Raw genomic sequence first — 24,677 nt, 5'->3', positions numbered from 1 at the left:
AAAGTTTATTTCTTTTGAGAGAGAGAGAGAGGATGAGCAGAAGAGGGGCAGAGAGGGGTGGACAGAGGATCCGAAGTGGTCTCTGTGCTGACAGCAGAGAGCCTGACACGGGAGTCAAACTCCTCAACCGCAAGATCATGATCTGAGTGGAAGTCAGAGGCTTAACTGACAGAGCCACCCAGGCGCCCCACTATTGTTTGTTAAGTGATGTTAAAAATATGAATTTTGGTGGGTGTATTAGTCCTCCGGAGCTGCCGTAACAAAGTGCTACAAATTGGATGGCTTAAAACAACGGAAACCTATTCTCTCCCAGTTTTGGAGGCCAGAAATCCAAAACAATTGTTGGCAGGGCTGTGGTCCCTTCTAAAGGTTCTAGGGGAGAGTTCTTGCTTACCTCTTCCAGCTTCTCATGGCTCTTCCATGTTCTCAGCCTGTGGCTGTTAGCTATTCAGTCTCTACTTTGTCTTTCTGTCACCTACTCCTGTGTCTCCTTTTCTGTCATAAGGGCACTTGTCATTGGATTTAGGGCCCACCTGGATAATCCAAGATGATCTCCTTTCTAGATCCATAATTACATCTGCAAAACCCTTTTTCCAAATCAGGTCACATTTCCAGGGTCTGGAGGTTAGTATGTGGACATATCCTTTGGGGGGGGGGGCACCATTCCACCCACTACAGGTTGGGGGGGGGGCAGGTGAAATCAGGTTTTTAAGGGGCAACTGACTTACATTTTTTAAAAAAGTCTGTGCCGGCCAGAATAAGACATGTCTGCTGTCCAATTTGGCCTCTGACCCCATTTGTGGTCTTCATTTACTATGCTCTGGAAGGTCTTCAGAACATAGTTCCAGACATCACTGGAGATAGATTCTATGTAGAGTGAAAAAAATACTAACTTCTAGTCTAGGTTTTGGCACTAGTTTATGGAAGGAATTCTAGTGTAATTTTCTTGTGAAACCACACTGTGGTCAGCTGTGAATCTTTCTGTTTTTTCTTTTGCCTTGGTTCAGGTCACAGACCCACTTTTCATTTTGACGCTTTGCCGCCTCCGCTATTTTATGTGGAAAAAGCACCAGCCTGTGCAGGGCTCATGGGCCAGTACAGAGTAATTCCTTTAGTCTCATCTCGGTTTTTTATCTTACCCTTCTCAGAAAATGACTGCTTAGCATGTAGAACTAGAAGAGAAAAAACGGCATTTTGCCTTTCCTCTCAGTCTCATAATGTTGGATATTCTTGAAGATTCTGGCTTCAAGTGAGTCTTCAGAGATTAATGCAATTTCTGTAACCTTGATTGAGCTCCATTTTGGAGGTGGGTGGGTGGGAGGGGGAAGAGTGGCTTCTGGCCAAGGAGGGGTTCACACTGCATAGCAGGTTGTCCCATATGGAGTTGTTCAGTTTCTACCATATAGAAATATGTTACTGAGTGGCCCTGTTTGATTTATGTTTTTCAAATTATAATAGCAACCCATCCTTACTGTGAGACATCTGGAACATAGAACCAAAAGTTTAGAAGTCATTTACAATACCCATCAACAGAGGATGGAATCCCCTTTCTAGCACTGTATATTCTCATTAATTTACCCTAAAGTAGAAGCTCCTTTATTTGCATATCTTTGATTTCTGGTTTAGGCTAAATACTTTGTTGTGCCATCTCTAGTTGGCTGAATACATGTCTGCATCCTCAGCACAATTATTTTGTGGGTTTTTATGGTGTCTTTATTGTGTTACCTGGTAATCTGTGTAGTGTCTCCTCATGGAGTTGACACAGCTCATGACAAAAGGGATAGGTGAGACTGGCAACTCTTTGTTCAGGTTTTCTCAGAAAGTTCGGTCGTCAAACTGCCTCATTGGCTTTCCTCTGGAATGTACTTCATCCTGACCACCTTGCCTTCTCTCCCTTGTTCTCTAGCTGATGGTGAGACCATTCTAAAAGGCCTCCAGTCCATTTTCCAGGAGCAAGGGATGACGGAGTCGGTGCACACCTGGCAAGACCATGGTTATTTAGCGACCTACATAAACAAAAACGGCAGGTGAGGTGTCCTTGAGTGCTGCTCTTCAGATCTGAGTACTTCAGTTGGGGGTGGGGGGTGGAGGGTGGGGGCAAAGGGCAGTGGTGGGGTGGTGTCCAGGTATTTTTATTTCCTCCTGTGACACCTTGTAGGAGGGAGCTAGAATTCAGTGCTTCGCAGCCCTAACTGCACAGTAGACTCGCCTGGGAGCGCTTTCACAAGATGCCATTACCCCAGTTGTTCTCCCAGAGATTGAGGCCACTGGGCATCAGTATTTTTCCAAACTCCCCTGCCTAGATGATTCTGCTGTGTGGCCAGGACCCAGAACCCCCCTGGGCAGCATAAGCACTGTGAACTGGCAGGCCATGATTCAGACTTGGTTAAAAGATTCCTGGGCCCCACTCCAAGAATTTCTGATGCAGTATACTGCTCTGGGGCAGCACCCTAAATAGCATTTCCAGCAAGCTCCCAGGGCGTGCTGGTGGTGCTGGTCGGCAGACCCCACTGTGAATCCCACTGCGATTAGCACGGTTATAAGTTATTATCAATTAATGCAGACCATGGTCAAATGCAGGATGAGAATGTCTGCAAGAAGGTTGACAGGAAGATGAGGAGATCCAAGATTTCAAGTTTTTTTTTTTTCTTAAGACTTTATAGACTATCTAGACTTTACATAATCAGTATGTAGATGAAAGCCAGTATGTTCTGGGAGTTGGAAAGGAAACCTAAATTAAGAACTGACCGATAAGAAGCTGCCAGTGCGTTGAGCTCTTTGTGCTCTCCTAAGTCTAGGTTTGTATTCTATCTAGTCTGGTTTAGCGTGGAAACTAGTAAGATTCTTAGTGATTTGCACTATTAATTTAAAACATTAAATTTTTTTTAATGTTTATTATTTATTTTTGAGAGAGAGAGAGAGAGACAGAGCGCAAGCGGGGCAGGGTCAGAGAGAGAGGGAGACACAGAATCTGAAGTAGGCTCCAGGCTCCGAGCTGTCAGCACAGAGTCTGATGCGGGGCTCGAACCTATGAACTGTGAGATCATGACCTGAGCCAAAGTCGGACGCTTAACCAACTGAGCCACCCAGGTGCCCCTGCCCTGTTAATTTTAAAATGTGAACTCCTGGGTATTTTCAGTGACTTTAATTCCATTCCCCCAAGGTACAAAGTACTAGAATTCCACATGGTTTCATTAATGTCCCATATTCTCTCACTTGTTTTTCTATTAAAAGAAAAAATAACCACCCCCATGCTCTTACAGAGGTCCAGAAGGCAATGCTGGAAGATGAGGGAAACTTCTTAGCATGCCCCCCCGCCCCGCCCTTTCATTATTCTCTGTATAAGTCAACATGGTCCACCCCATGGGGGTAATGGACTTCCCTCTCTTGATGCCTCTCAAAGACTTCCCAGCTCCTCTCTCCCCAAGCCCAGATATGTATTTCTAACTATGTAGCAAATCTCCATGTATGTGTTTAGCAGATACCTCAAATGTATCTAAAATAATTTTTTCCTCAAGGAAGATGTTGATTTGACCCCAAATCAACATCACCACCAAACTCTCCTGCCTCCCCTGGTCCATGCTCTGACCCAGTTAACAGCACGTTCCCTGGAAGTAGAGGTTTGCAGCTGTCCTTGATCCTTCCAGCTCCTGCAGGTTTGCATTCAGTCCCTCTCTGTCCTGGCCTCTTTTCTCCACCTTCCTGCCATGGTCTCTTGCTGTCCTGGGTATGGGCCATCCTTTGGGAACCACAACAAATTGAGCCATGTCACCCTGCCACCCCCGGAGGCTACTTCTCCACTCTAGGTGAAGCCTTGAATCTCATAACAGTCTCCTAACTGCCTTTGCAGCCAGGCCCTGCCTACTTTTGTACCTCATTTCTTGAATCTTGTACCATATACACCAATTCCAGTTGTCTAGGGAGTCTAGAATTCTTCCTGGAAGGGAATTTTGAGTGACAAGAGCTGTTTGCTTCTGAAAGCAGAAAAAATGAGAATTAACATGGTTATTTTAAATGTTTTTACTTAGAGAGCCCGCAAGCAGGGGAGGGGCATAGAGAGAGGGAGACAGGGTCTGAAGCAGGCTGTGCTGATAGCAGAAAGCCCCGTGTGGGGCTTGAACTCAAACCTTGAGATCATGACCTGAGCTGGTCAGATGCCTAACCATCTGAGCCAGCAAGGCTCCCCAACTTGCTTTGTTTAAAAACTTATTTTCCACATTGGTCTTCCTCTTCTTTTTCTTGGTCAACTGGGACTCATCCCTGTGGTTCCTGTCCTGAAACCTCACTTCTCCCACCCAGGCATGGATTGGTGGGGGGGGGGGGGGGGGTTGGCAGGCCACCAGGCTCAGGGGGGACAGCACCCGCTTCTGGCTTGACTTCTGGCTAATGGCCACATTGTGATGCTGACGTCCTGATCCTCAACCACCTTTTTACATGTTTTCCACCCCGCGGGGCCCCCGCCCCACAAATTTTCCTCTCTATTTCTTTCTGTTTTTAATGGTTGAGTTTGTTACTAGACCTTAACTTCCCGCATTGTCTGTGTTCCTGTGTTTCTGCAGTTCTCTGGCAGAGGACTCAGCTAGAATCAATCAGGTAGTTAAAAGTGATGCTTTTCTACCCTTCCCCCATCCCCAGCCCCTGTCCTTTGTGCTGCTGGTGGTGGAGTGGCAAGGAAAGATGATTAGCTACATTCAGATGTAATTGATTTGTGCTTTCCTGGGCCTGAACTTGATTTTGGGGCTGAAGGTAAAATTAACTAGTAGTATTTATTTTTTTAATCTAAGCACACTGCCGGTATTCTCTGAACAGAATTCTTCTAATTTAGTGTGTTTCAAATGTTTCTTTAACCACAACTTATGCTAGGAAGTAATTTTATGTCATAACCCTGTACATATTCCTCTGTGTCTATGCAGTACAGATATACGTGTATGATTGAAACACGTTTTTTGAAGTTTTTCCAAATAATTAACTTCTATTAGATGTGATACACTCTGACATTTTAAGAGAAATGTGCAGATTCACCAAATTAGGGGTCAGAAAGCTTTTTTGTAAGAAGCCACATAAGTGTCTGTCACATTCTCTCTCTCTTTTTTAAACAACTCTTTAAAAAATGTAAAAACCATTCTTAGACTGCAGGCTTTGCAAAACAGCTTGCAGGCTGGATCTGGTTTGCAGTATAGGGCTGGGGTGTGCCAATCCACAACTAAGTCAGTTTAACCACCACCTGCTTACAGTCAGAAAAACACGGCTCTGGTTTGAACTCTCTGAAGGTTAATTGGGAGGACCCACTTGCCCTTTCCTACCCTCCCTTCATCTTAAGGCCATCGTTACTAAACCTGGCCCAATCATGTGCCAGGGAACCTTCTTAAAAAGCAGGTTCACAGGGGCTTCTGGCTGGCACAGATGGTAGAGCATGCGACTCTTGATTTCAGGATCGTGTGTTTGAGTCCCACTTTGGGGGTACAATTTACTTTGGGGAAAAAAAAAATCAGGTTCACAGAACTTGCTACTGAATCACTTTCTGGGCCCAAGAACCTGTTAATGTGCAAACGTTAGCATGTGGTGATTCCATCTAAATTTTCCCTGATAGATGGCTCCCTCACCCCCAAGAAGAGGCTCTCCTAAGAAACCAAAAGGGTTAACTATGTAATTTAGGGGAAAAAAGCAATGGTCTTTCCTTTTAATTGGGTGGGTTGGTGTCTTTTTCTTGGGAATGCCATGATACAATTCCTAACCTTAAAATTATACTTTCCTTTGTAGTTTTGCCAATTTGAGAATTTACCCACATGGACTGGTGTTATTGGACCTTCAGAGTTATGATGGTGATTCACAAGGCCAAGAAGTTGACAGTGTTGGTTTTTCACTTTTATTGACTTTTTATTTACTTCGATGTAATTAATAAGTATTAGAGGATCATTAAATGTCTATTTTAATGGTAAAGTTATTTTACTTAATTGCTGACATCCCAGTTGACTTTAAACTTTCCTCCCTCCAGATCAATGATTTTAGAAGAAAAATAGTTGTTCCTCAGTTATTGTTAGGAACCTGGCTTGTCATCATTCCCTTGACTGCTTGAATACTGAGTAATTTTACTTGTTGCCACTGGATGGAACGTACACCTTTAAGCAGGATGTTCTATGTGCCTTATCCTTCTGCTCTCCCCTTCCCTGTTATTTCACTGAGTCCCTGTGACTTAGACTGAGGTTGGGTCAGCACCTTGAGGCCTGGTTGGTGTGGTGTGTGGAACTGGGCCAGGTCTGGAGGCTGCTGAAGGGATGGGGGAGGACAGGAGTAAAAGCACAGGTCTGTCACCACGGCCTCAGCCTCCTGGTCTGTAACTTCGGTGTACCTCTTAGCCTGTTCTGTAAGCCCATTGACTTCTTTTCTTTTAATTGTAGCTTCTGAACAAAGTAGAAGAAAGAATGAAAGAATTGAGTCGGGACAGTACTGGACGGGTGAAGCGGTAAGTTCACTCCTGAATGTCGGGTAAGATCATCGGAATGGTTGTGTTGTCCCCGAGTACGGGCTGCTTTTGGCAACATGATAGCCTGAGCTAGCGGGTGCCTCACACCCAAACAAGACAAGGTAGAAAGGAGATAGGGAGTGAGTCTCAGGAGCTGGAACTGTATAAAGCAGAGAGCTGATGGGGCTTCCATCTCAGTCACAGGGGAGTTAGAAAACTTCCCAACCTGGTCCAGTAAAGTGAAAACGCGCTCTCTCTGCTCAGAACTCTGCGCTCTCAAGTGGAATTCAGTTCTAAGATTCAGGACAAGATGAGGTGACAGAAAATTTGCCTCACAGCTTTCAAGTAAGGTAACTGCAAGATAGGAAGAATTCAGAGGCCACCCACTTTGAGCAGCCACAGGTCGGTTCTTTTGAAATGGTAATGAAGACAGTTTTTGGCTGTTTAAACTTAAGTTAATAAAAATAGTTCCATTCCTCTCCTCTCACTAGTCTCCTGTTAGTAGCTAATGGCTAGTGACTATCATAGTGCACAGCACAGATAAGGAACATTTCTGTCCCTACCGAAAGTTCTCTTGAACAGTGTAGAGGTATTTGTCCGTGATGTCAATTGTTAAAAGAGCTTTGATAGAAATAACAGTTTTGACATTTGTTGGAATGGACAGAGTCTCGGGTGGGTCCTGGGAATTAAGAATAGAAGTGAATCATGGATGCCCAGCAGGTAATTCTCAGCAGTTTGCTCTTCCCTGTCTGGGTGGCTCCTTATCAGGCCCCAGGAGTAGGAGGCTGGCCCATTACTCACAACAGCAAACACACTGTACCAGGGTTGCACCATCACTGATGGAAGCGACCAGAATACAGATTTCCCTAGTTGACAGCACTTTCTAGAAGAGGGAATTCATTTTGGCAAGACCTAGGATGTGTAAGGACTGAATTGCTCAGCATGCTGAGTTCCTCAGCCCATAGGAAAGCTCCAGGGCTGATGTAAGCTTAACCAGAAAGTTGTTTGATCTCTGGTAAGGTAGAAAGCAGGGAACTGCCAGTAAACCGAGTGTAACAGTCCACAAGTTGCCCACTTTGTTGAAATCTGCCAGAGTACCTAGATTTGTGTATCCCGCCTAAGTTCAGTGTATGCATCTGCAGCTATATTTCCCTCTTTCCTATCCTTAAAAATATGTTCACACACACACGCTTGTGGATTTTCCATCTTTCCCTGCTTACACCATTTTCATATCTGCACCAGCTTGCTTTCAGCAGGTTCCCACTGTGTTATAAAATGTGTTAACTCCATGATAATGAATTTGCCAACATCAAAATGCCTCTGATTTTTATTGGTCTTTTATTGGGGTTGTTTTTAGGAGTGAGTAAATAGATGGAATGCGTTTGTGGTTTTCGGCATTCATGACAAGTCTGATTCTTTTTGGTAGAGGAGTTTTGAGAGTGGAGTTAAGCTTCATATTTTCAATTCAAAATACAGACTTTGCTTTTGCTTGTTGCTGCTCTTAAATCTTTTCATAAAACCGGGGTGGGGGGGTCAAGAAGTTATTGGGAATATTTGGTGGTAGGCTTTTTGTTATTGGCCTCAAAAGAACAAGGATGGTGCCACTTTTCTCTTTGGGGAATGACATGGTTAGAAATTCAGTCATTGGGGCGCCTGGGTGGCTCAGTCGGTTAAGCGTCCGACTTCAGCTCAGGTCATGATCTCGCGGTCCGTGAGTTCGAGCCCCACGTCGGGCTCTGTGCTGACAGCTCAGAGCCTGGAGCCTGTTTCGGATTCTGTGTCTCCCTCTCTCTCTGACCCTTTCCTGTTCATGCTGTCTCTCTGTCTCAAAAAAATCAATAAACGTTAAAAAAAAAAATCAGTCATTAACAGGTAACTCAGTAACATCTGAAATTATTGTTCCCCTGTGGCTGATGACTTAAATCTGAATTTTCAACTAAGAAGCCATGGGATGTATTAGAGAATTTATTTTCATATTGTTTTTCTTTTTTTTTTAACGTTTTATTTATTTTTGAGACAGAGAGAGACAGAGCATGAACGAGGGAGGGGCAGAGAGAGAGGGAGACACAGAATCCGAAACAGGCTCCAGGCTCTGAGCTGTCAGCACAGAGCCCGACGCGGGGCTCGAACTCATGGACCGCGAGATCATGACCTGAGCTGAAGTTGGACGCTTAACCGACTGAGCCACCCAGGCGCCCCTCATATTGTTTTTCAAAAGAAAAGGAACAGGAAAACAAACTCACATCATTTAAGTTTTGTTGAGGAATAGAGGGACATATTGTGGTTTACCCAGTGTACCTGAGGCCCAGGACATACTTTACCTGACTTTTTCTCTAGGATCCATTTTCAATGTTCAGCAGTGACAGTTGAAACCAGAGTTGTGTGGGGCTCCGGAATATCTCCTGTAGCCCGTTCCAAAGAGATAGATGTACTTCATGCTGGGATGAGTGCTTCATCAAGATAGATGGCTTCCCCATCCTGTTAGAGATCCTTTTTGTTTCTTTGCCAGGCTTTAAAAACCAATGTGTTGGGGTGCACGGGTAGCTCAGTTGGTTAAGCATCTGACCCTTGATTTCGGCTCAGGTTATGATCTCACGGTTCATGAGTTCGAGCCTGAATCGGGCTCTGCGTTGATGGTTCAGAGCCTGTTTGGGATTCTTTCTCTCTGTCCCTTCCCCACTTGTGCTCACGCTCTCTTTCTCTCTCAAAATAAATAAACTTTATGGATTCTTTTTAAAAAATATTTATTTATTTTGAGAGAGGGAGGCAGAGGCAGAGAGAGAGAGAATCCCAAGCAGGCTCCATGTTGTCAGTACAGAGCCCAATGTGGAGCTCAATCTCCTGAATTGTGAGATCATAACCTGAGTCAGTGGAGCATTGCAGCTTCTGATCCCGGGGTTGTGAGTTCAAGCCCCACATTGGGTGTAGAGATTACTTAAAAATAAGGTTTTTTAAAAAGTGTATGTATTTTGAGAGAGAGAGCACAAATGAAGGAGGGACAGAGACAATTAGAGAATCCCAAGCAGGCTCCGTGCCATCAACGCAGAGCCTGATGTGGGGCTCAGATTCAAGAACCGCGAGATCATGACTGACCTGAGATCAAGAGTCGGACACTTAACTGACTGAGCCACCCAGGTGCCCCAGAAATAAAATCGTAAAAAAAAAGAAAAACAGAACCATTGTGTTGCAGTCAAGGGAAGAGCTCTTTAGCCAAGGCACTAGTGACACAGTTGAGAACGGACATGTATTTTCAGCAGGTTTGTGCATAGTTCAGTAATTGTCGATAGCTGGCTGGTGGTCAACCAGGGGTGGATTTCCTCCCTTGAAAACCCATGACTTGATATTTGTCACCGTCATCTAATGTCACAGGTGGTTTACCTCCCCACCTCCTTCCACCCACCAACCTTCAGCCAGGGTGGAAGAGGCTACCTCCAAGTCCTGTTTGCCTGTTCTGGAGAGAGGGAGTGGGAGATATTACCCTGTTTGGGGCACCACATTTTACAAGACAGACCTCTTGTCTGCTAGTAATTACAACAGCTGCATTTGTTCACTTAAAAGATCAAGTGGTTAAATCCGGAGTTGTTAGGATTAAATGAGAGTTTATGGAAATTTGCTTTGTAAATCTCTATGTGTTTTATAGTTGTTAGTGTTTGCTCAGAGGAAGCTTCATTAAGACAGGTTCAGATTGTATTCCTGGAAACAGGTGAGTGAGGGGAACAGAGAGTCATCAGAGCAAGTCAGAGGTAGCAGATGCCAGTATACAGCTGTTTTATTGCTAATCTGTTTTATGGTTGAAACCACTGTATCTGAGAACATATGACTTGCACATAGTTGTGTTATATGTGTAGTCAGTTTTCATTTTGTGTTCCTGTTAGATTTGCCAAGCTCCTTTTCTGGGTCTTGTTTTCATTGTCATTTAGTGTCCTCTGCTGGTAGTTTCTAGTACATTCACCTTGTCTACAATACTGAACTTTTACAAAATGGAATGGAATGGGAAAATCATCAGTTTGCAGTCCTTGTAGTGATAATAACTGGTTTGGCCAAGAATTTTCTAGATGCCAAAGCCACTACTGGAGGTTTATTGGGAGATCAGGACCTTCACCCAATTTCAGAGGACTACCCCATAGCTTGCTTAGTAATTTCAAAGGGCAAAAAGGTACTGTTGCAAATGAAGAGATCTGGTGCCATCTACCTGAACCAAGTGGTCACACTTACATCTCTAATGATAGGAAGCACACATCTTCTGCCCCTGATGTGAGGCCTGTGTAAATACATGCCAACCTGACTTTGATGAAGAGATCTTCAGGCAAACCCTCATCAGGGATTTTCTGCAGAACACCTGGTTTGGACTGAGAGGTCAGGGTTGTGAAACACATGAGAGGAAAAGCTATACTAGATGAAATGAGGGTCAAAAAAGGAAAACAACATATAGTGTATGATCTTCATTCAAAAGTAGAATAGCTATCAATGACATGATTGAGACGATTGTGGGGATATTTAAATATGGATTGTGTACTAGGTGATAGTATTGCTTCCATGTGCGCGTGTATGAATTTGGTAATGGCAGGGTGGTTGTGTAGGCAGTTTTGATTTTTGCTGAAGTATTTGAGGTACGAAGTATGATGTCTGAGGTTGCCATTTTCTCCCAACTTTTTTTAAGGGAAAATTAAATTATGCCAGAAAGGTTTATTTAAAAAGTAAACTCTTAATGTACCACAGTTGTTTAGATTTGGTAGGGGCCATGTTTGTATATAGCTGAAAGTCCAAGCTTTAGATTTATATACTACTCAGGAATTGGCCATGAGGTCATTATGCCTTGCTTTTTGTACACTCATGCTTCCAGGTTCACTTAAGAAAAAAAATTTTTTTTTTTTGGGTCGCCTGGGTGGCTCAGTTGGTTAAGCGGCCGACTTCGGCTCAGGTCATGATCTCGCGGTCTGTGAGTTCGAGCCCCGCGTCGGGCTCTGTGCGGACGGCTCAGAGCCCGGAGCCTGTTTCAGATTCTGTGTCTCCCTCTCTCTGACCCTCCCCTGTTCATGCTCTGTCTCTCCCTGTCTCAAAAATAAATAAAAACGTTAAAAAAAATTAAAAAAAATTTTTTTTTAATTTATTTTGTGTGAGAGAGAGAGAGAGAGAGAGTGAGTGGGGGAGTGGTAGAGAGAGAGAGAAGGAGAAAGAAAATCCTAGGCAGGCTCTGCACTGTCAGCACAGAGCCTGATGTGGGGCTCAAACTCATGAACCATGAGATCATGACCTGAGCTGAAGTTGGATGCTCAACTGACTGAGCTACCCAGGTGCCCCCACTTTTATTTTTAAGGTACTCTCTACCCACAATGTGAGGCTTATACTCTTGTGGATCACCCCTGAGATCAGAGTTGCATGGTCCACTGAGCCAGCCAGTTGCTCCTCCAGATTCACTTTAAAAAAAAAAAAATAATAATTTTTTTTAACATTTGTTTATTATTGAGAGACAAAGACAAAGCATGCTCATGGGAGGGGCAGAGAGGGGGAGACAAAGAATGTGAAGCAGGGGCTTGCACTCACCGCGAGATCATGACCTGAGCTGAAGTCAGACCTTTAACCAACTGAGCCACCCAGGCGCCCCAAAAGATTCGCTTTTAAGGCAGTGTCACCATAAGCAGCCTGTAAGCAGTTCATGTAAGGCTCATTCCTTTTTCCTTTTTTCCAGATTACCACCCATAGTTCGAGGAGGGGCCATCGACAGATACTGGCCCACTGCTGATGGTCGCCTGGTTGAGTATGACATAGATGAAGTGGTGTATGATGAAGATTCACCTTATCAGAACATTAAAATTCTACACTCAAAGCAATTTGGAAACATTCTCATCCTTAGTGGGGATGTTAGTAAGTATTCATTCCATCCCTACCCCAGTTGCATAGCAAAGTGACAATGTTTTCCTCACAAATACACCATTGTGGATTTGTCCTACTTTGTCCTTGGCAGTGCTGTTTTTTTGTTTTGTTTTTTTTTTTGATAGGAATGTTTATGTCACATTAACCTGTGAATTATCTGGGTTTTCTTGTTTTATGGCAGAGCCATGAAAACTTGGTCTTGATGTTCCTTTTTCTTAGTTTTCTTAGTGTTGAGTTTTCGGATAATACTTCTGTAAAGAAAATATGATTGCTTAGTTTTTAGGAAATCTTTTTGTTATGGAAAATTTCAAACCTAAGTGTACAAAATAGTATGATGAACCCATGTATGTTCACCATTGAGTGACAGTAATTAGCAACTCCTGGTCAATCTTGTTTCCTCTAAACCCTGGTTTGCTTTCTCCCTCTCATATTTGGAACAACTCTTAGATGCTATACTTCATGTAATGAAAGATGTAATTGCTTTTAATTGGCATATCAGAACATTTGTAAGACTGAGTTTTCTTCAAGGTATATGTGTGTGTAATCTGTATGTAATATATTGTATTAGGTGTCAGATGGGTAGGGTTGATGAAAAATCCACAGTCCAGAAAAAATAAAAGTATCTCTGCACATTGTTGACAGTTTTTAAAGATCAAAAATTTTTTAAATTTGTATTTTAGGCTAGATTCCAGCACTTTCTAGTATGGTGAGTCAGGTCATGGTATGGCCTTGGGTAGAGTCACCATTTTGGACCTGTGTTTTTCCTCCCTAGATCTGGCGGAGAGTGATTTGGCGTATACCCAGGCCATCATGGGCAGTGGAAAAGAAGACTACAGTGGCAAAGACGTGCTCATTCTAGGGGGCGGAGATGGGGGCATATTATGTGAAATAGTCAAACTGAAACCAAAGATGGTCACTATGGTAGAGATATCCTTTACTTAGAGATCAAGTTCAGTTGGCTTCTTTTGCTTTCTTCTTCCTTTTTTGTCTTAAGGCTCCAGTTAATGTTATGAGGCAAATGTGTTATAAATACTGTCTTGAACGAACATTTCAATTTAGTCCTAGTAGCCTTTTCATGTGGTTACGAACAAAGCAGCAGAGATGCTCTAGTTGCGAAATAAAGAGAAAACAATCTTGGTCCAGCATCTACTGCTTAGCACTTCCTGGAAGGGCTTCATGAGGAGAAAAGAAAATTCAGTCCCTTTTGAATGACCTTGGTACAAAAATGAAATCATTATCTCATTCATGGGTTTTTGGGGGTAAATATGGAACCCATTAGTGTTATAAAATAATTGTCTTACCTTTTCTTTATTTTTTTAAAGATTCTATTTTTTTAATTTAAAAAAAATCTTTATTTTTGAGAAAGAGTGTGAGTGGGGGAGTAACAGAGAGAGAGGGAGACACAGAATCCAAAGCAGGCTCCAGGCTCTGAGCTGTCAGCACAGAACCCAACGCAGGGCTCAAACTCACGAATGGCAAGTTCATGACCTGAGCCTAAGTCCGACGCTCAACCTACTGAGCTACCCAGGTGCCCCTAAAGATTTTATTTTTAAGTAATCTCCATCCAGCTTGCGGTTTGAACTTATAACCCTGTGATCAAGAGTCACTTGTTCCATTGGTTGAGCCAGCCAGCTGCCCCGTACCTTTTCTTTAAGGTGTTACTGTTTCAGGGCACCTGGGTGGCTCAGTCGTTAAGCATCTGCCTTTGGCTCAGGTCATGATCTCATGGTTCATGAGTTTGAGGCCCACATCCAGTGAACCCTGCTTCTCCCCCCTCTACCCTCACCCGCCTCTTGTGGGATTCTTTCTCTGTCCCTTGCTCACTGGCACCCTCTCGCTCTCAAAACAATAGTGTTACTGTTTCAGAATTCTTTGATCTAAATTCAGGATGAATTTCTCCTTGACCTGTTTGAACATTGACCAAATGGTGATTGATGGATGTAAGAAATACATGCGAAAAACATGTGGCGACGTCTTAGACAATCTTAAAGGAGACTGCTATCAGGTAATTATATTTTCCGGATAACATTTTTAAGTCAACTGATACATTATTGACTTGAATTGTGCCTTCCTAAAGCAGCTTTAAGTATCATTGGTTAAGAAATAAATAGATCACCTTGTAGGGAAGGAAAAATTTTCTCTCTAGAACATGAAGGAAGGAGAGTAAAATATCCCCCCAAACTGAGAAGGCACTTTGTGACCAGAAAACAAAGTAGGACACTCCATACAGGTTACACAGAGTTTTATTCAGAGACACTTGCTGACAGGTTGGCAGAGGATGACCCGTGGCAGCTGTATAGTTATTCTCTGCAAAGTCCAGACTGTAATCCACAGATTTATAGAGTGAGAGGATATGCAGGAAGGGCATTGTAGTGAGATCAGAGGGTTTGGGTGCACCTACTTGACAACTAACCTTTAATTATATTTTATGGCACTACCTGTGCATCAGGAAGGGGGAAAGACTATGTTATCTCTAACAGATTCATGGGAAGCCAAACCTATCCTGGCCTTGATAGGCATTTCGAAGGTATGTATATTAATCTCCGAGGTGCTGGAACACATAGCTCCGTGAGAGGTCACTGAGCAAGCATGAACAAGGTGGAGGGCCAGAGGTGGACAGACTCTGTATTGTCAGCGCTCTTACCCCCTGCCCTTCTGGTTCTTGGCTGAGATTCCTGTAATGAAAGACAGCTTAACAAGAGAAGGACAAGTTCATTAACATATATAGTTCGTGTATACTTGGGAGAGACCTAGGGATAACTGAGTAATTCAGAGGTAGCTTTAGGATTTAGACTTAAATATCATCTGAATAGGGAAGGGGGTCATAGGTGTCTTAGAGTGACTGTTAGTAAAGATAAAGGGCCCTTGGAAGAACAGATGGGACAGGTTTGATGTTTGTGACAACTTTGGTGTTCCGTGATAAGGGTCAACCTTCTCTGGTTGAATCCCCCAGAGAGGGGATCTCTGACAATTGAGTTTCTTTCAGAGGCTCCATCTTTTAGGCAGATGAAGGCAGAGTTTAGAGAAAGCTTCTCTGCATTTGCGGTTTTTCAAGTGCCTACCACTCAAAATAATCAATATATGAAAGTGGCATATTTTGAGGTGACGTGTTCTGCTACTCTTCAGACCTCTTTGTGTGATTTATATGTGTATTTAAACATTTGCTTCTTGCTAAGTAAATTAGTTTCTGTTCTAAATTGTATTGTGCTTGCAAGTTAACCAGTCGTTACAGTTTATAGGGTACATTTTGAATTGTATTTTGAGCATGCATGTGTTTAGTGCCCATATCTACAGTACTTGTTAGAGCAAGATAACCAAGCAAATACATCTTTTTAAAAGTAGGCTTCACGCCCAGTGTGGAGCCCAACATGGGGCTTGAACTCATGACCCTGAGACAAGACCTGAGCTGAGATAAAGAGTCAGACAAGGGGCTCCTGAGTGGCTCAGTCGGTTAAGCAGCTTGGGTAGTTTCCCTTCCATTCCAATTTTATCTTACCTAAAAGACTTTAAAAAAAAAAATTTTTTTTTTAACGTTTATTTATTATTGAGAGACAGAGACAGAGCATGAGCATGGGAGGGGCAGAGAGAGGGGGAGACAGAATCGGAAGCAAGCTCCAGGCTCTGAGCTCTTAGCACAGAGCCTGACACGGGGCTCCACACTCATAAACCGTGAGATCATGACCTGAGCTGAAGTTGGACACTTAACCGGACGCTTAACCGACAGCCACCCAGACGCCCCTAAAAGACTTTTTATTAAGAATGACTGCTGAGGGGTGCCCGGGTGGCTCAGTTGGTTAAGTGTCCAACTTCAGCTCAGATCACGATCTCACGGTTCGTGGGTTCGAGCCCTGCCATTGGGCTCTGTGCTGACAGCTCAGAGCCTGGAGCCTGCTTCTGTTTCTGTGTTCCCTCTCTCTCTGCACCTCTCCCATTCGCGCGCGCTCTCTCTCTCTCTCTCTCTCTCTCTCTCTCAAAAATAAACATTAAAAAAAATGAAAAATATAAAAAAAGAAATAAGAATGACTGCTGAATATCCCTAAATGTTTTGTCTGTTAATACATTATTGTTTCTTTTTAAATAATTCATATAATGAATCATGTTGACAGATTTCTCAAGATTCCCATCTTTGTTTCTCAACTACATCTTTCTTGGGCCTAATACAGTTCTTTAAATAAACTGCTAGATTTAATTACTCTTTTACTTGAAAATCTTGTACACTCATCAAAATCAATCTTTATTTTTTTTGTACTACTTTTAAGGATTTTAGTATTAAAGTTACTCTATAATTATAAAAGGAATGGGGAGCGCTTTGGAACATTTTCTAATTTCTAAAAATGGTCAACAGAGTATCCGTTTTTCAAATGATAAACATTTGCAAAGACCTGGTGTTTTTTAATGGTAATATTTTAATGGCTAAGGGGCTTGCCTGTTGCTACCCCCCAGACCAGGAACCCTCAACCCCTTGAACACACCCAGAAAACTCTCAACCTCAGAATTTTCCAGGCTCCCCTTAATGGTTGTTCTAATCCAGCAAAGTTGGGGGGGGGCAGGGAATGCATTCAGACACCCACCTTCCTCAAAAGCCAAACCATTTCAAAATAAAATACTACTTTTACCATTCCCTAGAATGTCTAAATGTCAATGTCACTACCTGCCTTTGGTGCTCTATTTTCAGACAGACTTGCAAGTCAAGAGTTGTTTTCCAAGGACATTAGTAAACTGTCCCACGTATATCCAGCCTCTAATTACAACAATCTACAACTCAACATTACTGCAGGTTTGCGTTTGTGGTTCTGTTTATGCTTAAATTGTTTTTCTGAATCCATATAAGGAAGTTAGAAAAAAGAGCCAGGGAGACAGGAATCTGAATCACCCTTCTAAAGTTACCCTATAACCTTGTATAAATGTCCTTTGAACTCTCTAAATTTAATCTCCACCCATAAAATTGAAATAATACCCACTTGGCACAGGTGTGAGGATTACAAGTTAAAACACCTTAGCCAGAGTCTGGCTAACAATGCAAACATTATTTGCCAACAATGGTAACTTTTAGCTTTGTGTGAAACAAATCTGTCATGCTCTGAAGAACCTAATCCCCTCTCCCTTTTTAAACTCTCAAAATAGTAGATGTGAAATATGTATGTATCTTTTTCTCCCTTTGCCCACAAAACAATCACAACTACATTTTAATATAGATAGAATTCTTGCCTCGGCTTAAAAAATTAACACACATGTACCATGAAATCAAAATTGGATGCAAACACATTAGGGAAGATGGGGTAGGGAGGGGTAAGTAATTTACATATCAACAAATTAAAGCACTCATCTAAATTGTTTATAAATCTGGAGATACACATTCAAGATTCTGTTCAAATAAAATGTATTTGCTTGGGGTGTCTGGGTGGTTCAGTAAAGCATCTGACTTTTAATTTTTTTATTAATGTTTATTTAGTTTTGAAAGAGAGAGAGACACAGAGCACTAGCAGGGGAGGGGCAGAGAGAGAGAGGGAGGAGACACAGAATCCGAAGCAGCCTCCGAGCTCTGAGCTGTCAGCACAGAACCTGACACCAGGCTTGAACTCACAAGCCAGGCTTGAACTCAAGCCGCTTGAACTCACGAGCCATGAGATCATGACCTGAACTGAGCACAGAGCCTGCTTGAGCTATTCTCTTTCTTTCTCTCTCTCTCTCTTCCTCTAGCCCTCTCCCTTGCTTGCATGTTCTCTCCCCCCGCCCACGAATAATGAGTAAATAATAAAAAAATTTGAAAAAGAGAAACTTAAATATAATGTTCTATAAAATATCAAAATACATAAGGCATTTCCATTAAAATTAGAAATAAGGTGAAAATGCTATTATTACCTTTATTCACTTTTGAGGCATTAGCTAATGTAGTAAGATAGAAAAATGAAAACAGTCAAAATATAGAATCATTTGCAGATGATACGAATGCTTAGAGAATCTAGGAAACTCACCTAGAAAACTAGTTGAGTTCATGAGAATTTGGTGCAGTGATTGGACAGAGACAGTCTAAAAAATTTTTTTTAGCCTTGTTAAATGCAAAACAGTTTGAATAGAAATTAGAGGTGGAGAATGGGTTGGAGAGCCTATTCAAAATAATGGCCAATTGAGGTTTTTTTTAAGCTTTTAACTGTTTTTTTTTACATTTTTATTTATTTTTGAGAGACAGAGACAGAGTGTGTGTGGGGTGGGGGGGGTGCAGAGAGGGAGGGAGACACAGAATCAGAAGCTGGATCCAGGCTCCGAGCTGCCAGCACAGAGCCCGACGTGGGGCTTGAACCCACGAACCATGAGATCATGACCTGAGCTGAAGTCAGCTGCTTAACTGACTAAGCCACCCAGGCGCCCCTAAGCTTTTAATTTTAGTACCAGTGTAGTTTACAGATTGTTATATTAGTTTCAGGTGTACAATATAGTGATTCAACAATTCTATATACTTCTCAGTGCTCAGCATGATATATGTGCTCTTAATCCCCTTCACCTAGTTCATCCACCTCCCCTCTGGTAACCATTGGTTTGTTCTCCATAGTTAAGAGTCTGTTTTTTGGTTTCTCTCTTTTTAATTGTTCATTTGTTTTGTTTCTTAAATTCCACTTATGAGTGAAATCATAGGGTGTTTGTCTATCTTATACTGAGTTATTTCGCTTAGCATTATACTCGAGCTCTGTCCATGTCATTACAAATTGCAAGGATTTATTCTTTTTTTGTGGCTGAGTAATATTCCATTGTGCGTGTGCACAGGCCACCTCTTCTTTAATCGATTGACACTTGGGCTGCTTCTGTATCTCAGTTACTGTGAATAATGTTGCCATAAACATTGGTGTGCATGTATCCCTTTGAATTAATGTTCTTGTATTCTTTGGGTAAATACCTGGTAGTGCAATTGCTGGATCATAAGGTAGTTCCATTTTTAACTTTTTGGGGAACCTCCATGCTGTTTTCCATAGTGACTGCACCAGTTTGCATTCCCATCAACAGCGCATGAGTGTTCCTTTTTCTCCGCATCCTCACCAACACCTGTTGTTTCCTGTGTTTTTGATTTTAGCCATTCTGACAGGTGTGAGGTGATACCTCATTGTGGCTTTGATTTGCATTTGCCTGATAATGTGCATCTTTTCATGTGTCTGTTGGCCATCTGGCTGTCTTTGGAAGAATGTCTGTTCATGTATTCTGCTCATTTGTAAATTGGATTATTTATATTTTGGATGTTGAGTTGTGTAAGTTCTTTATTTCATCCTGACCCTTTATCAGATATGTCATTTGCAAATATCTTCTCCCATTCCATAGTTTGTCTTTTAGTTTTGTTGATAGTTGTGCAGAAGCTTTTTATTTTGACGTAGTCCCAATAGTTTATTTTTGCTTTTGTTTCTGTTGCTTCCGGAGACGTATTTAGAAAAATGTTGCTATGGCCAGTGTTAGAGATGTTACTGCGTGTGTTCTCTTCTAGGATTTTTTATGGTTTCAGGTTTCACATTTAGGAATAATGACCCATCGTTAAATACCTAGGAGTATATTTAAATAAGAATGGTATTGTGGGACTGATAAGAATTAGGTCAAGATCTTATTGAAAGACTAACTGAAGTTGGAACATATGGAGAGACATGTTATATTTCTAGAATGAGAATACTGGAACAGTGTCTGTAACTTCCTATTACAACTAATACCAATCAGAATCCCAAGGAGGTTTTTAGAATTAGACCAAATGGTTTCAAGTTCATTTGTAACAATACATACCCTAAGAATAGCCAAGAAAAACAATTTTAAATAATCATAGCGAAGGGAGATTTGTGCTGTTGTTTGTTAAAGCATAATCAAATAGGAAGTATGATGTTGACACAGGAATCGACAGATAAGAGGAATGGCACAGAGACTTTGAACATGTCTGAGTGTGTATTTGTACACACACAGCTAATACATGACCTAAGGTATATTTCAAGTTTGCTTGGGAAAAGGAGATTTAGTTGATTTCATAAGTGGTGCCAGCACAATGGGCTGTTCTCATTTACATGAGAACAAAGTTAACATAACCTCAGAAGCCATAGAAAAATTAATCTCAGATGGCTTAAGGTCTAGATACATAAACTTAATACATTTAGGGAAATTTAGCATATTTAATCTTGAAGTTGGGAAACCTTTTAAAGAAAGACAAGAAACCCAGAAACTGTAACAACATAATACCATAAAGCCAAAAAACTAGTAACAAAAGTGACAGGGATTTAATCCCTTTAATAATACAGAGAGCCCCTCCCTACAACTTAAAACCTACTAGGATGACTAAATAGAAAAATGTAAAGGATATGAACTGGTCCATCTCAGGAAATGAAAATCAAATATCCTATACATTTTTTTTATGTTTATTTTTGAGAGAGAGCGAGAGCGTGAACACACAAGTAGGGGAGGGGCAGAGAGAGGGAGACACAGAATCAGAAGCAGGCTCCAGGCTCCAAGCTAGGAGCACGGAGCCCTGCTTGGGCCTGAACCCACAAACCGTGAGATTATGACCTGAGCTGAAGTCGGATGCTTAATTGACTGAGCCACCCAGGCGCCCCTATCCTGTAAACTTATAACAAAATATTCACCCCTGTTAGTGACTCTGCGAGTATATGTGGAAGCATGAGCAAGGGAAGGGACCTGACGTAATAGAAGAGGGACAATATACAGTGCTGGGGAGGATGCCAGGGAAACAGATGCTCGCAATCATTGCTAGTTGGAGTGTGAATGGCCATCAAAACTAAAAACTAAAATGTACATGCCTTTTGTCTCAGCAACCCAATGTTTGAGTGTCTAGCCTACAGACAGGCATCTATACATGGAGGTCGAGTAGCACATTTTTAGTGGAATGATACAATTTTTAAAAATACCATTACCTGGAATGGTGTTAGATGAAAATTTTCAAGTTCAGCATGTGTGTGATCCTAGCTTGCTTGCTTGCATTCTTTCTGATCCTAGTTTTACAAAATAGGACAAGCATTTGTGTTTTTGTGTTGGTAAAAGTGTATATGAGCATAGGAAAAAACAGCATATCAAATAGGATTGATTAGTGTTTTCTCTGTCTTTATATGGTTGCACTTAGATGGTGTATTAAGTGAAGCAAGTTACAAAACAACAGGACTATAAAATTGTGACTGAGGATTTGTATAAGAACATTCATAGGAAAAATTCTGGAATAGGTTGTTTAGGGAATTGTGGCAAACTTGACTTCTGATTTACATGAATTTGTTTCACATGAGTGTGTATTTTGTAACTAGAAAAATAAAAGACAAGGAGAGTAACTCCTGCTAGTTCAAGATGTTGCCCGCAGCCGACGCATCCCCAGCATGTACCTGCAGTACTTCAAAGAGAAGGCAAACCCCAAACTTCCTGTACAGTTGACCCTTGAACAACATGAGGAACATGGGGGTTAGGGGTGCTGACCCCCCCCAACCCTCCCCTATAGTCAAAAATCTGCCTATAACTTTAGACTCCCCCAAAACTTAACTACTCATAACATGCCGTTGACCAGAGACCTTATCAAGAACGTAAATAGTAGGGGGGTGCCTGGGTGGCTCAGTCGGTTAAGCGTCTGCCTTTGGCTCACGGTTCAGGAATTCTAGCCCCACATTGGGCTCTCTGATGTGCACACAGAGGCCGCTTCAGATCCTCTGTCCCCCCTGTCTCTGCCCCTCCCGCACTTGCGCTCGCTCGCTCTCTCTCTCTCTCTCTCTCTCTCCCCCTCCCCCTCCCCCTCCCCCTCCCCCTCCCTCCCCCTCTCTCCCCCTCTCTCCCCCTCCCTCCCCCTCCCTCCCCCTCCCTCCCCCTCTCCCTCTCCCTCTCCCTCTCCCTCTCAAAAATAAATAAATAAAAACTTTTAAAAAATGTGTTATTCATAGCAAATACATTGGCATGCATTAAAAAAACATAAATAGTAGGTTAACACATTTTGTATGTTATATGTATTATATACTGTATTTTTTTTAAGTTTATTTATTTTGAGAGAGCACACATGAGTAAGGTAGGGGCAGAGAGAGGTGGGAGAAAGAGAATCCCAAGCAGGGCCCACACTGTTAGCACAGAGCCCGACTTGGGACTCAATCTCAAGAACCATGAGATCATGACCTGAGCCAAAATCGAATCCGATGCTTAATCGACTGAGCCACCCAGGTGCCCTGGCTCCGTTTCTTATTTTGGGTACCTTTGGGCAAGATATGGTACCCATCTCTTCTTTCTTTCTCTCTCTCTCTTCCGGAAGTATTTGTGTGTCATCCTTGCACAGGGGCCATGCTAATCTTCTCTGTATCGTTCCAATTTTAGTATGTGTGCTAGCAAAGCAAGCACTGTGTAACCTCTGTTAACTTTGTTTTCCACTTATAAACTAGGGGTCATTAATAGTACCTGTAGATTGTTGCTTAGATTAAATGAGAAGGCATACTAAAGCATATAGTAGGCACTGAATTGTAGCTCTTATAGGCATGGATGGAGGTCATTCCTTGTTCATGGAGGTGTTGTGGATCTCAGCAACGGCTTGCATTTTCCTCCCTCCTCTACAAGGGCTTAACTGCTTCCACATGAGTTGGCTCACATACATCTATTCCTTTTCTCTTTGGAAGGTTCTAATAGAAGACTGTATTCCAGTACTGAAGAGGTACGCCAAAGAAGGGAGAGAGTTTGATTATGTGATTAATGATTTGACAGCTGTTCCAATCTCCACATCTCCAGAAGAAGGTAGATTCTGTTATTTGTTTTCTAACCAAGACAATGTTCATGAAAATGTTTTTCTTGGCACTTTGTGAGAATGAAAGGCTCTTAGAGATTGTCTACATAGTAAGTTCCTTCATTTTTTCAAGGTAGTTAAACTGCAGCGCACGGTGGAAAGATGGCTGGATTTGGCTTTGGTCAAATCCTGTTCTGTCACTAAATAAGCACATTTACTCAGTCATTTGAGAGAAACATTAAATAAAATGACTCCATCACATTATTGAGAAATTAGCTTGTTTGGTAATTTACTTAAATTATGTGATTTAAAAAAAAAATTATTTGAGAAAGAAACAGTGTGAGCAGAAGGGCAGAGAGAGAGAATCCCAAGTAGGCTCTGAACTGTCAGCGCAGAGCCAGACGCATGGCTCTTACTCACAAAACTGAGATCATAAACTAAGCTGAAATCAAAAGTCGGTGCTTAACCAACTGAGCCACCCCGGCTCCCCTACATTATATGATTTTTAACCTGTACTAGGACAAACTGGTGACCTTTCTAAGCAACACCAGTGACTATTCCCCTTCTCAAACCACACGCTGCAAATCACTGCTGGTTTGGCATGTCAGTGTTACTGTTTTTCTATAACCTTGTCTTCCTGCTGAGTTTGCAGACTGGGTCCCCACCTGATGACCCTTGCTGTTTCTCTCTTGGGATGTTGCAACTTCCCTCTTAAACCTGTTGTCTTTTAGATTTCATCCACTGCCTTTCTGTCTAATCTTTATTGGTATTGTGAGAGCAGTGCTAAGCACAAGGACGTTTGCTTTTTTTTTTTTAATTTTTTTTTTTTTTAATGTTTATTTATTTTTGAGGCAGAGAGAGACAGAGCATGAACGGGGGAGGGTCAGAGAGAGGGAGACACAGAATCTGAAACAGGCTCCAGGCTCTGAGCTGTCAGCACAGAGCCCGACGCGGGGCTCGAACTCACGGACCGCGAGATCAAGACCTGAGCAGAAGTCGGCGGCCCAACCGACTGAGCCACCCAGGCGCCCCAAGGACGTTTGCTTTTGACGTTGAGTATATGCACGTGTGTGCAAGACACCCCAAAAAGACAGTGCATTTTTACAAATAAGCTTTTGAATATGGAGTCTCAAGCTCTTGGCTACTTTCTTTTGTTGGTATTTTTGAATATTAATGCGAATATTTGACATTAGATGTTTCTGATGCATGTAAACCCATATTTATATAATTAAATTTTTTTATTCAGATTCTACATGGGAGTTTCTCAGACTGATTCTTGACCTCTCGATGAAAGTACTGAAACCGGATGGGAAGTATTTTACACAGGTATACACTTAACTCTTTTACCCCAGAACGCTCGATAAGAATTTTTATATTTTGAAATTTGCATGCATATTACTGAAATTTATATTTGTTAAGGATAGTACATCATAACTGTATTATGTTCTTTCAAACAAGTTTATAAATAGCTGACCTGTCCTCTCCAGAATTAATGAGTTCTCTTAGGTCCTTTTATTGCCCACTGTCCTAATTTATCAGCCTTGGGCTATGGCTGTAGTATGAACTCCTGCCACCAGATGGAGATACAGATTGTGATTTTATTTGTTTTTTGTTTGTTTGTTTTTTAAT

General features: G+C 42.0%; 1 protein-coding gene and 1 pseudogene across 1 annotated transcript in view; one reads left to right on the top strand and one right to left on the bottom strand.

Moving 5' to 3' along the window:
- SMS (spermine synthase) overlaps window positions 1-24,677 on the top strand; it is a 53,692-nt gene that overhangs the window by 21,903 nt on the left and 7,112 nt on the right. The window contains exons 2-9 of the mRNA XM_081793121.1: window positions 1,907-2,027; window positions 5,761-5,851; window positions 6,399-6,463; window positions 12,153-12,328; window positions 13,110-13,264; window positions 14,253-14,342; window positions 22,945-23,059; window positions 24,295-24,374. Coding sequence (XP_081649247.1) covers window positions 1,907-2,027; window positions 5,761-5,851; window positions 6,399-6,463; window positions 12,153-12,328; window positions 13,110-13,264; window positions 14,253-14,342; window positions 22,945-23,059; window positions 24,295-24,374 — 893 coding nt within the window. The remainder of the gene's footprint in view (window positions 1-1,906; window positions 2,028-5,760; window positions 5,852-6,398; window positions 6,464-12,152; window positions 12,329-13,109; window positions 13,265-14,252; window positions 14,343-22,944; window positions 23,060-24,294; window positions 24,375-24,677) is intronic.
- Window positions 22,587-22,672, bottom strand: LOC145714725 (U6 spliceosomal RNA; annotated as a pseudogene).

This window comes from Panthera onca, chromosome X (genome assembly GCF_046562875.1).
Source record: "Panthera onca isolate mPanOnc1 chromosome X, mPanOnc1 haplotype 2, whole genome shotgun sequence".
NCBI lineage: Eukaryota > Metazoa > Chordata > Mammalia > Carnivora > Felidae > Panthera > Panthera onca.
The sequence above is the reverse complement of the archived record's forward strand: the minus strand, read 5'-3'. Positions and strand labels throughout refer to the sequence as shown.